Source organism: Triturus cristatus, chromosome 2_2, assembly GCF_964204655.1.
Source record: "Triturus cristatus chromosome 2_2, aTriCri1.1, whole genome shotgun sequence".
Classification (NCBI taxonomy): Eukaryota; Metazoa; Chordata; class Amphibia; order Caudata; family Salamandridae; genus Triturus; species Triturus cristatus.
This window is the reverse complement of record NC_140582.1, coordinates 463,094,055-463,109,617: the sequence shown is the minus strand read 5'-3', so window position 1 is coordinate 463,109,617 and position 15,563 is coordinate 463,094,055. Positions and strand designations below refer to the sequence as shown.

At 52.1% G+C, this 15,563-nt stretch overlaps 1 protein-coding gene across 12 annotated transcripts in view; it reads left to right on the top strand.

Annotated features, from left to right (window-relative positions):
• The window catches only part of BLTP1 (bridge-like lipid transfer protein family member 1), a 1,988,102-nt gene that overhangs the window by 362,422 nt on the left and 1,610,117 nt on the right, over positions 1–15,563 (top strand). For all 12 annotated transcript variants that reach the window (XM_085641559.1, XM_085641555.1, XM_085641564.1 and 9 more), the window contains one exon: positions 14,320–14,448. In XM_085641559.1, coding sequence (XP_085497685.1) covers positions 14,320–14,448 — 129 coding nt within the window. The remainder of the gene's footprint in view (positions 1–14,319; positions 14,449–15,563) is intronic.

The window sequence follows — 15,563 nt, the reverse complement described above, 5'->3', positions numbered from 1 at the left end:
GAGTGACCCCCAGAGGGCACCATCCATCTTTGCTACCCTTAACCAGAATGAGCTCAGGCATTTGGCAACTCTTAGAGGCCTTAAACAGCCCAAGAACCCTACCTCTGCTGAGCTCAGAGAACTCTTGCAAAATGATGAAAATCAGAGAGAGCTCAAGAAAGCTTCCCAGTTAGCCCCCTTAGGGTCAGGAACAGGAGGCCCCCCTTCTGAAGATGCTACAGAAGTACCCCTTTCCAATAGCCATCCCTTAGATGAGAATCATACTACAGAGGAGGAAAGTGGGGAGGATACAGAAAGTAGTGATGATGAAGGGAGAACTAGCCCAGTGCCAAGTGTTATACTTGGCCCAGCTAAACTAAGGCTATTGGGGACTGACAATGGGATCATCCCATTGGATCTCCCCAGTGGACCTAACCAGGGGCTTGGGAGGCAAAGGAATCGCTCAGGTGACTCTAATGCTTCTCATGCCTCTAGAGGCTCTCAAGGTCACTCCAGGAAAAGGATGACCACCCCTCAGAGGAGGGAACATGAGGCCAGAATGCAGGAAGCCCAGCTGAGGATCAGGAAGCAGGAGCTAGAAGTAGCCCTGATGGAAGAAAAACTGAACAAGGCTAGGCAACCTAGAGAGAGTGGGTCTATACCCACTGGTGGCAGCATTGTCCCTAAGGACAAAGATAGGGTCTTTGATAATAGGAACCTGTCTAAGGTTGTGCCCCCCTACAAAAGTGGGGATGACATCCACAAATGGATAACTGCTCTTGAGAGAGCCTGCAAAGTACAGCAGGTTCCTGAAGATCAGTGGGCAGCAATCCTCTGGCTCTCCTTTGAAGGAAGAGGCAGAGACAGACTCCTCACTGTTAGAGAAGAGGATGTCAGAAATTACAGAGTCCTGAAGAGTGTTCTGGTTGATGGGTTAGGCTTAACCACTGAACAGTACAGGTTAATGTTCAGAGACACCCAAAAGACACAGACTCAGGACTGGTCTGAATACATTGAATGTGCCACTAAGGCTTTGGAGGGTTGGTTGCTGGGAAGTAAGGTATCTGATTTTACAGGATTGTATAATTTGATGATGAGAGAGCAGATTTTAAATAACTGTCAAAACCAGCAACTGCATCAACACTTGGTTGACTCTGATCTGACCTCTCCCCAAGAATTGGGAAAGAAGGCAGACAAATGGGTCAGAACCAGGGTTAAGCAAAAGAACCAGAACCAGGGCCAAGGGGGTGATCAGAAGAAAACAGACCAAAAGGGTGGAGATCAGAAATCTAAAGACCAGAAGTCTTCAACAGGGCCCCAAACTACTGCTAAGGAGGGTGGGTCCCAACAACAATCCAAGGGAAAGAAGAAAGAAGGTCAAAAGAAACCCTGGTGCAATCATTGCAAGAATACAACTCACTGGACTAGTGATTGTAAGAAGGGTGGAGCCCCCAAAACTGTTGCCCCTAAGGCACCTGCTCCCAGTACTACTGTTAGCAGTGTTGGTCCCCAGACAAAGGGTGTAGTGGGAATCACTATGGGAACTGAAGGAGATTCTGACTTAGACAGAACCCTGACACAGGCAGTCTTGATCTGTGATGGGGACATTGATTTGTCCCTGACTGTGAGCCCCAGTAACCTGGGCAAGTACAGACAGACTCCTTTAATAAATGAAAAAGTGGCTCAAGCCTACAGGGACACATGTGCCAGTGTCACTATGGTGACACCAGGCTTTGTGGACCCTGGACAGTACATACCAGGTGAGAACTACCTGGTGACCAATGCCAGCAATGCCACTACTTCACATAGTGTGGCAGTTGTTAACTTCTCATGGGGAGGGGTAACTGGCCTCAAAAGGGTTGTGGTTAGTGCAGACCTCCCAGTAGAATGTTTGTTGGGCAATGACCTAGAGAGTTCTCTATGGTCAGAAGTGGAGTACAGGACTCATGCAGAGATGTTAGGTATATCATCACATGTCCTTGCTGTGACCAGGTCACAGGCCAAAAAGTGCCTCACTGAACCTCAGGTCTTGGATCCTGGAACAATGGACCAAGCACCTACCAAGAAGAAGAACAGGAGGGTCAAGGCTGTGCCTTCCCCCCTGCCTCAGAGTGATGATCAGCCTTCCCAGGAAGCTGATCTAGAGGACCCTGAAGGAACTGTCCCTGAAGAGCTTGAACCTGATCAGGTTGAGTTTCTGGGGACAGGGGGACCTTCAAGGGCTGACTTGAGGCAGGCTCAGTTATCCTGTCCCTCTCTTGAACCCCTCAGACAGCTGGCTGCTGCTGAGGCTGCTGGGAATGCTCAAGGTACCCATAAAGTGTATTGGGATGAAGGGCTCCTTTATTCAGAGGCTAGAGACCCCAAGCCTGGTGCTACCAGGAGGTTGGTTATACCTCTGCAATGTAGAGGCTTCCTTCTTACCTTGGCCCATGATATTCCTTTAGCAGGACACTTAGGCCAGAATAAGACTTGGGACAGGCTTGTCCCTCACTTTCACTGGCCTCACATGAATGAAGATACAAAGGAGTTTTGTCGCTCCTGTGTGACCTGCCAAGCCAGTGGCAAATCAGGTGGCACAACAAAGGCCCCCCTAATACCACTACCTGTGGTGGGGGTCCCCTTTGAAAGAGTGGGAATAGATATAGTGGGTCCCATGGATCCTCCCACTGCATCTGGGCACAGATTTATACTGGTGGTAGTGGATCATGCCACCAGGTATCCAGAGGCAATTCCCCTTAGGACCACTACAGCTCCTGTTGTGGCCAGGGCCCTGCTGGGAGTATTCTCCAGAGTGGGGTTTCCTAAGGAGGTAGTTTCTGACAGAGGTACCAACTTCATGTCAGGATACTTGACAGCTATGTGGAAGGAATGTGGTGTCAACTACAAGTTCACCACCCCTTATCACCCACAATGCAATGGGCTTGTTGAGAGATTCAACAAGACCCTAAAGGGTATGATCAAAGGATTACCTGAAAAGCTCAGGCGAAGATGGGACATCCTTCTACCCTGCCTTCTGTTTGCTTACAGAGAGGTCCCACAAAAAGGAGTTGGCTACAGCCCCTTTGAATTGTTGTTTGGGCACCCTGTAAGAGGCCCACTGTGTTTGGTGAAGGAAGGATGGGAGTTACCTCTCAAAAAGCCTAAACAAGACATAGTGGACTATGTACTTGGTCTCCGCTCCAGGATGGCTGAGTATATGGAGAAGGCATCCAAAAACCTTGAGGCAAGCCAGGCCTTACAGAAAGCTTGGCATGACCAAAAGGCTGTCTTGGTTGAGTTTCAGCCAGGACAGAAGGTATGGGTGTTGGAGCCAGTGGCCCCAGCAGCACTCCAAGACAAATGGTCTGGACCCCATACAATCCTGGAAAAGAAGGGAGAGGTCACCTACTTGGTGGACCTAGGAACTCCCAGGAGTCCCCACAGGGTACTCCATGTTAACAGGCTTAAAGCATATGTTGACAGGGCAGACATGGGCTTGCTCATGGCTACAGATGAGGGACAGGAGGAAGAGAGTGACCCTCTCCCAGACCTGTTGTCTCAGAACCCTGAAGATGGCTCAGTTGAAGGAGTGACCCTTGGAGGCAACCTCACTGCCCATCAGCAGACTGAATGTAGACAGGTTCTACAATCATGTTCACATATGTTTTGCTTGATACCTAGTCAAACTGACTGGTGTACCCATGTGGTGGACACTGGTGACAGTCTGCCTGTAAAGAACAAGCTTTACAGACAACCTGACCACGTCAGGGACTGTATAAAGGCTGAGGTACATAAAATGCTGGAATTAGGTGTCATTGAACCCTCAGAGAGCCCCTGGGCTAGCCCAGTGGTTCTGGTCCCCAAACCTCACACCAAAGATGGCAAGAGAGAGATGAGGTTCTGTGTGGATTACAGAGGACTCAATGCTGTCACCAGGACAGATGCACACCCTATTCCAAGGGCAGATGAGCTCATAGACAAACTAGCTTCTGCAAAGTTTTTGAGCACATTTTTTTTTTTTTTTTGTTGAAACCGTTTATTGCAATCTCAAATATATACAAGTATGGGCCTACAACCTTCCGGCCGGCCGCTAAAGTGACAGAAGCAAATGACATACATACAATAAGGCACCTGACTTTGCAGAGACGATAAAGCAGGAGGTATCAACAACGTGGGCCACATGACTCTGAGCCCACAATACGGTTTCGTTTTATACAACACAACAACATAAAACCACACCCGCAAGGCAACCCGCGATCGAAAATGACGACACGTGCTCCTCCAGTGGGGGACCCCAACCATCCAAAGAAATCCAGAGAGGGGAAGGGAAACAGATCCGGGACTGGGAGAACAATGTGCCCGGGGCTGAGGGAGGGGGTCAACTAGGGGGATGGAGCTGGTGAAGTGGGAGGCAACGACGGCGGCTCGCAAATACCCCCGCGGTAGGCGTTCCAGGGGCCCCATATCTTCACCCATGCCCCAGGCTTACCCCGCGCCACATACACCACCTTTTCTCGGAACATGCACCAATCCATGTGTTCTTTCCAGGCTGACACCGCCGGGGGCCTCTGGGATCCCCACAGTTGAGCAATGTCACGTTTAGCTATCATATATCCCAGAGTCACCCATCGCGTCTGCGGAACCGAGTAATCGGTCGGTTCCCACACATTCAGCAAGCATCTCCTCGCTTCAGGCAACAGCGCGACATGCGTAACCGCTCGCAGGACCTCATGCACACCACGCCAGAATCGCTCCACCCTCGGACATTCCCACAGAATGTGCAAAAAAGTCGCCAAAGCACCACACCCACGCTTACACAATCCATCCTCGGCATAGCCCATACGCAGAAGCCTTGGCCCCGTCATATACACCCGGTGGAGTATCTTAAGCTGGACGAAGCGAAGGCGAGCCGGGATGGCCACCTCCTTCGGAGAGGCCACCGCGGAAATCCAGTCCTCGTCGTCCAACTCCAGCCCATCGGCAACCCAAGCCTCGCGGAGGCCAGTCAGTAAGCCCGAGCGGTCATTTATCAATTTCTTGTAAATGAGGGAGATCGTGCTGTCCGGAACGTGGCCATCTAGCACTCTATCCTCCAGGGGGGAGGACTCCGGGATGGAGGCCACGTCTGGGAAGACGGAACCCAGTGCGTGACGGATCTGCAGGTAGCGAAAGTATTCACTGCCCTGCAGCTGAAAATCCGCCTGCAGCGTCTCGAATGTTTTGAATCCTCCCCTCGTCCAGAGATCTCCCACTGTACTGATGCCTATCATGTCCCACCTCTCGAAGCCCTTCGAGGTCCACAAAGAGCCCAGCCTCTCCGACGCATACAACGGTGACGCTCGGGTCAAACGGTCCTTCCATCCCATAGCTGCATTAGCCGCGTGCCATACTCGCACCATGACACGCGTGGGTCCCGTCAAGCGGGAATCGGGCACGCTAGTGTAGAGCGCTCGATTGTAGTCGCCACCGGGCAGGAGCATTTTGTCCATTTCAAATGCCGGGTTTAGGGCGGGCCCATAGAAACCGTGATTAATCGCAGCTAACTGGGAGGCCCAGTAATACCGCTTAATATCCCGGAGGGCAATCCCTCCGTCGTACCACGGGAGCGTCAATTTTGCCAGAGCTATACGCGGCCTCCCGTCCCAAAACAGACGGCGCTGCAAGCTTTCCACCTAACGGAAGTAGCGCGCCGGGACCAAGTCCATAGTGTTCTGGAGAGCGTACAGAAAGCGCGGCAATGACATCATCTTGAACAATGCCGCCCGGCCGAGCGGCGAGAGCGGCAAGCGCCGCCAGCGCGCGACGTCCTCCTTCAAGCGCTGGAGGGGGGGAAGCAAATTTCGCTCGTAGCGGGCCACCGGGTCCAGCGTAATATAGACCCCCAGGTATCGAAATCCCTGCGAGGCAATCTGGATCGGACAACCCCGAGGGAGGACAGGAGCCTCCCCGGAAAGCACATAGACACAGGATTTAGCCCAGTTGATGACAAGGCCTGAATTACGGCCGAAGGAGCGCAAAACATCGACCAGGACAATCAGTGACTTGCGCGGGGAGGCTAAGTACAAAAGGATATCGTCAGCGTAGAGGGACACGCGGTCCACGGATAGAAGGGTGCCACCGCAGCCACTCTGCCAGGGGTTCCAAGGCCAGTGCAAAAAGGAGCGGCGACAGGGGACAACCCTGTCGCGTGCCCCGTCCCAGCACGAATGGGGCCGAGACTCGACCATTCACCACCACCTGTGCCAATGGGTCCGAGTACAACAATTTGACCCAACTGATGAATCCCGGGCCAAATCCAAATTTCGCCAGCATCGCCCAGATGTAGGGCCATTCGAGCGTGTCGAACGCCATGGTGGCGTCCAAGGACGCCAAGATGGCCGGCTCCCGCACGAACGGAACACGCGCGAGCACCCCGTGCAAGCGCCGCAGATTAAGGGCCGTGTTGCGATGGGGAATAAAGCCGGACTGGTCTTGGTGGACCAAATCGCCCACCACGCCGACCAGCCGGTTGGCGAGCACCTTGGCGAGGATTTTAGGCTCCGCGTTCAAGAGCGAGATAGGCCGGTAGGATGTGACCCGGTCTCGCGGTCTCCCCTCCTTGTGGATAACCACGATGGTAGCCAGACGCTGGTCCGGCGGGAGGGAGCCCCGCGAGTGGGCCGCAAGGAACATTGCGCGGAGATGGGGTGCAAGTACATCCGGTCGCAGTTTATACAACTCGATAGGAATGCCGTTCGGGCCCATGGCCTTGCCAGAAGCGACCGAGCGGATGGCGAGGGCAATTTCGTCCGAGGTGGGGGCGGCATCCATCAACTCCCTGTCCTCCATTGAGAGGGAGGGCAGCGCGATGTCACGCAGCAGGGCATGGGAATCCTCCTCCGGGCAGGGAGAAACCGGGGAATATACCTCGCGGAAGTAATCTGCGAAGCAAGAGACAATGCCTTCCGGCTCAGTAACACGTACACCATCCATTCTCTCAATCAGCGGGACCACACGACTAGCTCTCTCCTTCTTATCCAACCACGCAATCAACTTGCCAGCCTTATCACCCACATCATACAATCGCCCCTGTTGCTCTCTGCTGAGGCCCCTGGCCGCCTCCGTGACGAGGGACCTATAGGCCGCCTGCTTAAGGTGTAGAACGTGCAGCGCAGCGTCAGTCACCCCACTCCCCAGATCACCCTCCAGTTCAGTAATTTCGGCCTCCACCCGGGTCACCTCCTCCTGTGCGCGCCTCCGGGCATGGGAAATAAAGGAGAGGGCCTCCCCTCTAAGCACTGTCTTGAAAGCCTCCCACAGGGAGATGGCCGACGAGACAGACCCCACATTCTCCTCAAAATACCGTTGCAAGGATTTAATCAAGTCCGCACGAATAGTGGGGTCGCGCAGGTACCAGGCATTGATTGGAGCTACCCTGCCCTCCCCCCTCGGGAAGACATCAAAGTGCAACAGGAGTGGGGAATGATCTGAAATACCCCACGCCAAATGGCGCACCTCCCCCACTCTCCCGGCATAGGCCGCAGGGACAAGGACATGATCAAGCCGCGAAAGGCTACCATGGGCCCCCGAATGGAAGGTGTATTGCAGCTGAGTGGGATGCTTTAGACGCCAACAGTCCACCAATCCCAGTGTGTCCAAAAGGCCAGACAGCCACGCTTGTGCCCGGGGGAGGTCCCTAGGGGGATAGCGATCCATAGTCCCAGAGGCCACCGCATTGAAGTCCCCCCCAACCACCAGAAGCCCCCCCGGAAGGTCAAGCAGGAGGCGTCCCAGGTCCGCAAAGGTGGTGGACTGTAACCCCGGTGGGACGTACACTGAGACAAAGACTACTACTTTGCCCTCCATTCTCCCCACCAAGACAGTGTAGCGTCCCCTCTCATCATGGCGCACCTCGTCTATTTCTAGCGGGAGCGAGGTCTTGACCATAATGCCCACCCCTCGTGAGCCAGATGTGAAGCCCGAGTGGGCCACCAAACGATAGCCACGCCGATTCATGGCACAAAAGGTGTTACCAATGAGGTGCGTCTCCTGCAAAAAGACCACATCAGGCGAAATCCGTTTCAGATATTGCAGGACCACACCCCGCTTAATCCTATCACCCAGTCCGTTAACGTTCCAGGACAACAAAGTCAGGTCCCTACCCCCCATCACATACAGAAGCCATCATTTGTCCCCCGGAGAGCATCTCAAAAACACCAATACAATGAAGGGTTTGCCTTGCGGTAGAAACGAACCACACCCCACCCCAACCCACCAATCCCAACAGAACTCCCCCCACCCTGCACCCCTGCATGAGCCCAAACAGCCCCCCCAAAGTGCAGTGTGCCTGTCGCCCCATAGAAAGAAAACTAACTAGTCCCCCAGAGGAGGAGGGAGATCCCCCAAGAGACCCCACACGACCTCCACAGGAGGGGAACTTACCCTAACAGTCAATGGTGACAATAACACAGTCCCGAGCAAGGCCTACCATTAGTCCCTCAGTCCTGATCCGGCGGGCCCTCCCCACCAACCGCCCTCCCCCCACCCCCCCGGCCCCGATCTCCGGGCAAAGTGTCCAGCCAGTCCCCGGCCGCTTCGGGACTATCAAAAAAGTGCGTGCGGCCATCCACCTCCACCCTCAGCTTAGCCGGAAAAAGCATCGCATATTTGAGATTCAGGTCCCGTAGGCGACGTTTGACACCGAGAAAGCTCAGTCTCTGCTTTTGGACCGCCGGAGTAAAGTCAGGATAGAAATTTATATCCATATTATCAAGTCTGACCGGCCCTTGTAGCCTGGAAGTCTGCAGGATAGCGTCCCTGTCCCGAAAATTGAAAATCCGGGCGATGAGAGGCCTCGGAGGGGCTCCGGCCTTAGGCCTACCCCCGGGGACCCTGTGGGCACGTTCCACTGCAAAGAATTTACTCAGCCCCCGAGGCTGGAGATGGGTGAGGACCAAGTCCTCCACAAACAGATCCGCTGCCTCTGCCTCGCGTCCTTCCGGCACCCCGATAATGCGGACGTTGTTTCTCCGGGCCCGACCCTCGGAATCCTCCAGTCGACGATGCATCAGGGCGCTCGCCTGGCCAAGCCTGCGCACCTCCTGTTGGAGGGCCGCCACGTCAGATGTGAGGCCCGAGGTAGAGTGGGCCAAAGAATCGACCCGGTCATTTGTTTTTGACAGATCGGCTCTCACGAGGCCCACGTCCACGAGGACCGAGTCGATCTTCTGCGCCAGAGTGTCAAAGCGCTGGTCCACCGAGGCCTTCATCTCGGCGATGGCGCCCATGACGTCTCGGAGGGTCAGGTCCGTGGGCAGAGCAGGAGCATCAGTCGGGCCCGTAGGGGACCTACGCAGCGCCTCTGGAGACCCCTTCTGGAGGGTGTAGCGATCCATGTTGTTGGATTGATGGGCCGCGCCACGACGGGTAGACTTCACCTTAGCCCGGTCGCCATCTTGTTTTGTGGCCATGGTCGCGGTCCCCAAATCGAGCCAATCTCCTCAAAAAGGGGGTAGACAATCCCGTTCAAGGGCTCTGGGGGGGGGGCGACCACCGCTCCGCAGGACGGACCGCAGCCGGCGGGCCGGCAGGGCACCCCAACGAGGCCACACCGCCGCACACCGCTTCGCGACCCTACCTCGCCTGGCAGCAAGGAGGGCGCAAAAGCGAAAGTGAAAGTGCGGGGTGCGCGAGTCGCCCGGCCTTGCCCGCCGCTGTTATTCACTTTGTCGCCGGATCGCCCCACAACTCCAGTACGGGGGGCCGGTGTGGAGAAGGCCGCAAACCTTAATCGGTGCTCCCGCCGGTGTCCGAAGTCCGAATTGAAAACGGAAAACGGGCGTCACCTCAGTTCGGGTTCACAAACACAGTCCCCTCATCTAGGACAGGATTCGGTCAGGATTTATGCAGGAGGTCGCGGAGGTCCTCGGGAGCCTCGCACCTACGCGGCCATCTTGGGTGCGCGCTAGGCTCCTCCCTTTTTGAGCACATTTGACTTGACAGCTGGCTATTGGCAAATCAGATTAGCTGAGGAGTCTAAGGCCAAAACAGCATTCTCAACCCCAGGTGGGCACTACCAGTTTGTGGTGATGCCCTTTGGTCTGAAGAATGCACCTGCCACCTTCCAAAGGCTGGTGAACCAAGTCCTTACTGGGTTGGATGACTTTTGCGCAGCATATCTTGATGACATTGCTGTCTTTAGCTCCACCTGGGAGGATCACCTGATCCACCTGAAGAAGGCTCTTGAGGCTCTGCAAAGGGCAGGCCTCACTATCAAGGCCACTAAGTGCCAGATAGGGCAGAGTAAGGTTGTATATTTGGGCCACCTTGTAGGTGGAGGCCAAGTTCAACCACTGGAGAGTAAGATACAATCCATCAAGGACTGGTCTCCTCCAACCACCCAGACTCAAGTTCGAGCTTTCTTGGGCTTGACTGGGTACTACAGGAAGTTTGTTAAGAACTATGGGTCCATTGTGACTCCTCTTAATGATCTGACATCCAAGAAGATGCCCAAAAAGGTTCAGTGGACAGTAAGCTGTCAAAAGGCATTTGATGACCTGAAGGAGGCCATGTGCTCTGCACCTATCCTGAAAAGTCCTGACTACTCCAAAGAGTTTATTGTCCAAACAGATGCTTCTGAGTTGGGTGTGGGAGCTGTGCTGTCACAACTTAATGTAGATGGTCAAGACCAACCCATTGCTTTTATTAGCAGAAGGTTGACCCCCAGAGAGAAGAATTGGTCAGCTATTGAGAGGGAGGCCTTTGCTGTGGTGTGGGCCCTGAAGAAGCTGAGGCCATACTTGTTTGGCACTCACTTCAAGATTCAGACCGACCATAAGCCCCTCTTGTGGCTAAATCAGATGAAGGGTGAAAACCCCAAACTGCTTAGGTGGTCCATTTCCCTACAGGGGATGGACTTTACAGTGGAGCACCGGCCAGGTACTGACCATGGGAATGCAGATGGTCTCTCCAGGTACTTCCACTTAGGACATGAAGACGAGACTGGTCAAGGCTAGTTTAATGTCCCAGCGTTTGGGGGGGGGGTTGTGTAGGAGAGTAGGGTCTGCTATCCTATGGTCACCCCAAATTTTTGCTTTTTGCTTCACTGGTTTTTGACATATTGAGGCTGTGGGCCTGCCAATCAGACCCCCAGCCTGCTGTTCTCTCTACTAAATTAAAACTATGCACCCTAGGTGCATAACCAATTGGAAGTGGATCACCCTGTCAGCCCCTGTACCAGTGTACACTAGGTACCCAGGGCATTGGTGTACCCAAGGCCTGCCAGGGGCTGAAGCATGTATTATGCCACCCCAGGCTTGGCCTAACAATTTGACACAACTGGCTGATCACTCAGCTGGGGTAAGTTGGTGTAATCACCTCTTACTTAGGTGTAGTATACCTAACCTTAAATGGGACACCTGGTAACCTATAAGTCACTCCTATGGCAGGCCTTAACAATCCTGAAGGCAGAGTGCTTGGTTCCATGTGAGATGGTGCTCTGGCATGAGCTGAGCCTGTCTGCAGTGGTCGGAACAACTTCCTTCTACTGTTTCCAGATATCGTCATACCATATACTCTTAAGTGCATTATGAACCTCGCGGTTAAATGCTAACTTTGGTTTGGCTTTATCAAAACATGTCGAGTAAGGTGTCATATGAATTGGAATACTAACCCCTCGCCAATTCTGGCGACGGGGTTAGCATTCCACCCTTCTAGAGGGACACGACATGTACAGTACCTGAAACCCGGGTAAAATCAGACATAGCCTCAGCTCCACAAAATGGATGCTGCCACCACAGACACAAGTCTGCCCTCCTGCTGCTGGGAGTCCTGGACAAAGGATTGGGGGTGTAACCACCCCCCTTCCTGGTCCCACCCCTAGGGAGGGACCTAGCAGGTAGTCCGGCCCCTAGAATCCGCTTAAAGGTAGGAGCTGTGTCCTAAGACTTCAGACATCCTGGAATCAACTTGAAACTAAGAAGAAGACGGGAACTTCGACATTCTGCTGCACAGAAGACTGAAGGAAATCTCCCCTGTGGTCAGGGAGTGACCACCTTGCTAACGCAAGCACCATCCAGCGAATCAACGTCTGCTTTGCCGCCGCCTCCCGCCGGAGCCCGAGCCCAGAGACTGACAAGACCTGGACCTCCAGACCTCTCACCGCCCGATCCACAGTCCATGAAAAGAGGAGACCCGTGGAGGCACCGAGACACGTGGAGCCAGCCATCTTGGAACAACCACGACAAGCTGCAAGCGCAACAACCGAGGCTCCCTCCAAGTTGTGCTTTGGGATCTGAGAAGCCCAACCCTCGAGCAGCATCTGCACCAAAGGTGAGCCCTCCAGCATCTCCACGATCTGCGTGGGGCCCTTCTGCATTTTGCCACTCGACGCGCCTAACCGGTTGCTGGCCCGCTGGCTAGTGGCCATCTTGGCGACGAACTTCAAGAAATACACCGCTGGTCTGGTTGCTCCAGACTGGCCCTTGCTCCCCTCCAAAGGAGCAGTCCCTCTGACCTTGCTGGTCAGAACCATCAGCTTATCTTGTTCTCCACAACAATTGCTTTTGCCAAGGCTTGTTTGCTTCGATCAAGTCGCCGACACCGCCGACAGCGAGAGCCTGCGTGGGACAGCTCGTGAACCGACTCCTGGACGTCGTCGACCTCCAGGGACCACGTGGCTGCAGAGACAAGCTACACCTTTCTTCCTGTTTGCACCCGACCTTGCCTGGTACCCACCTGGTGCCACGCTGGTCACTGGCTAGTGACTGTGAACACTGTCCCCTCTGCTTACAGGTCTTCAACATCTCCGATCCACTCTTGGATCCACCGCATCTCTCCCGGACCGACCGCCTGCAGCATCTTTATCCACAGGCTCCACGGAACAGATAGAAGAAACCCGACGCACTTCGAGGCCTATGCACCCACTTCCTGTGGGTGAGGTAAAGCTGGCACTCCTGTGCCCAAGTGTAGTATTACATCTCTAGTGCCTGTGTTCCAAATCTTGAGTTCCTAGTCCATCCGGAAGATCCTTTTTGCAGTAACTTTGTACTTTTTACGCACCCATTGAAACCTATGGGAGCACGCGTGTGACTATTTGCTCTGCACACGCCACCCGTGGACCTCCTGGTCACTAACTGAAGTTAGCTCCTTGTAGGCCCAGCGATTCTAGAGGCCCTAGGCCTTTTCCCTTTTCTGTTCGTGGTACTTATACCACTATTTTAGTATATGGTTTGAGCGGCCACCAGGGCCTATCCATATAAAGTGCAACTTCTGTGTATTCTACTGTAATCTTGTTTGACGATTTGTGCTCCTGTGCTCATAAAGAGACTAGGGGTTACTTTGAGAAATAAATACATATATATTTTGAATATATATCTGTGTGGTGTCCTTTCATTGGTATAAAAGGGGGTTGCATTTGGTAAAACAGCAGGCTTAACACGCTTAACGAGTTTAGCCTCAAAGACTGCTTAGCCTACGCTACCACTAGGGCAGCTAGTCCGAAAAGGTTGACTAACAACCACACCATAAGGGTTGCTTGGCATGGTACAAGGTGGTCACTTTAACTAGTGAACATCATATACCAGGCCAACTTCTCACAGACACCACATAATATTCCATGGCATTGATCATAAAGGTAAGACAAAGCCATTGGGGACGATCCAAGGGAACAATTTGTTCTCTAAATGTAGAGCACTTGCCAGGGGATTTAGGACATGAGCCTCTTTTACAGGAAAACGCTCTGTCTCAGAAATAAATGCAAAAATGAGGATCAAAGTGGTATGATGCCGTTGCACCAGGGCTGTTCGATCCGGCAGTCATTTACACCTGTATGTTGTACACTTCAGGTATGTTACTTTTTTGTTTATCTTCATGCCATCACAGTCTGTCTGTTGAGAGCTGAAGGTTGTTGGGGAACACAACTAAAATAGTACCAACATAGTCTCAGACACCAGCCAGGGAAGGTTGACAGTGGAGATGACACGTCTAACATAACTCAATAAAAAATGTGTAGATAGTTTATTATTTGCACTTGTGCAGATAGAATTGTGGGCATGTTTATCACTGAATAAAATAGTTTTTTAATTAAGTTTCAGAAATAAGGATTGTTTAAGTGGGGAACATGTGTTGGATATTACTGAAGCTTAATTAGTTTATCCTATCAAGATTGGAGAAATCACAACATGGACTTCACGACATAGCAATGAGTGACAAATGGGGTAACCTAGTGTGGCTTTGCTGACATTGATGGGAAGCACATACTAGGTCACCATAGGCGAGGATCCAGTTTGTTTGGACATTGTATTTTTTCACATTAACACTTCGATTTCTAATGCATGCTAAATATACTGTCATCTTGTGTCTTTTTTGTTTTCCCTACAGCTTGCATGCCTTCTTGAGTGGGGGCAGACATTTGTGTTCCATGTGGTGTGTAAAGAGTTTCAGCTTGAAAGGCCAAAATCTGTAGTTGTATGCCAGCATGGGATTGATCGCCGGTTCTGTGATTCCAAGGTAATCGTTTTTTCCATTGAGCAAAGTGTGTTTTCGTAAATGCCAACAGCTGTACATGTGTGTCCAAAATCTGTCAATTAATGAAAATATTCTGGTAGGTATTTGTTTAGATTCCTCATGTAGAAAGAGTTTACACATGTTTCCGACTGAATCTAAAAATATTTCAATACAAATTGAGTGGCGGGTGGCACAACACCCAAATGGATCTGTCCATGCAGGCTGGGATACTGAAAGGGACACATCCTGTCAATATAGACCACACTCATGTCTGTGACATCACTTCCTTGTTTTTGGAGGCCACAAACTAAGCATCTGTATCGACAGCCACACATGCTATGCACAGATATTAGTACTTACCCTGTAGGCAACTGATCGTAGTGTGTAGTGCTGTTAATTCACATGCACCTTCCTTCCTCCCCATGAGGTTTTTTATCTTCTCGCATATCTCTTACGTTAATTAATTTCCACTGTAAATTGTGCTTTGTGCACGTTCATGTTTATTCACACTCCATACATACTCTCACCCACTGTCCGAAAAACAATCTAACATGGAGTCCAGTACAATGTACAGTATAAGGAGGAGTAACATTATACCTTGTGACTCAAAAACAACTTGCAAATGATCAAGCCCGACACAAGATGTAAAGAGTATGCTAAGCATGTAACTCTGCAGCACTACACGCTAGGAACAGATGCTTACAAAGTATGTCGTATTTTATTTTCTTGATCTTGGAAGAAGTTAGTGACCTGGTGTGGAGACCAACAGATTGCTCCTCTTCAAACCAAACTTTCTGATATTTTATTTTTGTTGGCCAACCAAGGCCTTGCAGTGAGCACAGTTACTAGTTGTGCGTTGGCCCTTTAGATAATTCTCTGATTGCATGATCAACCGTCTCTTTCCAAAACAGTTATGATGCATATTTTGAAAGGCCTAACTCACAGGTTTCCTCCGAAACACTTTGTCATGCCACGATCGGACCTCCATTTTGTCCTCACATTTCTTATGTGCATGCCATTTTTACCAATACATGGTTGCTCCTATTACTTTTAACAATGTAAGCAGTCTTTCTAATTGAGATCACCCATAAGTGCTGTGTGAGTGATCTGGAACTGCT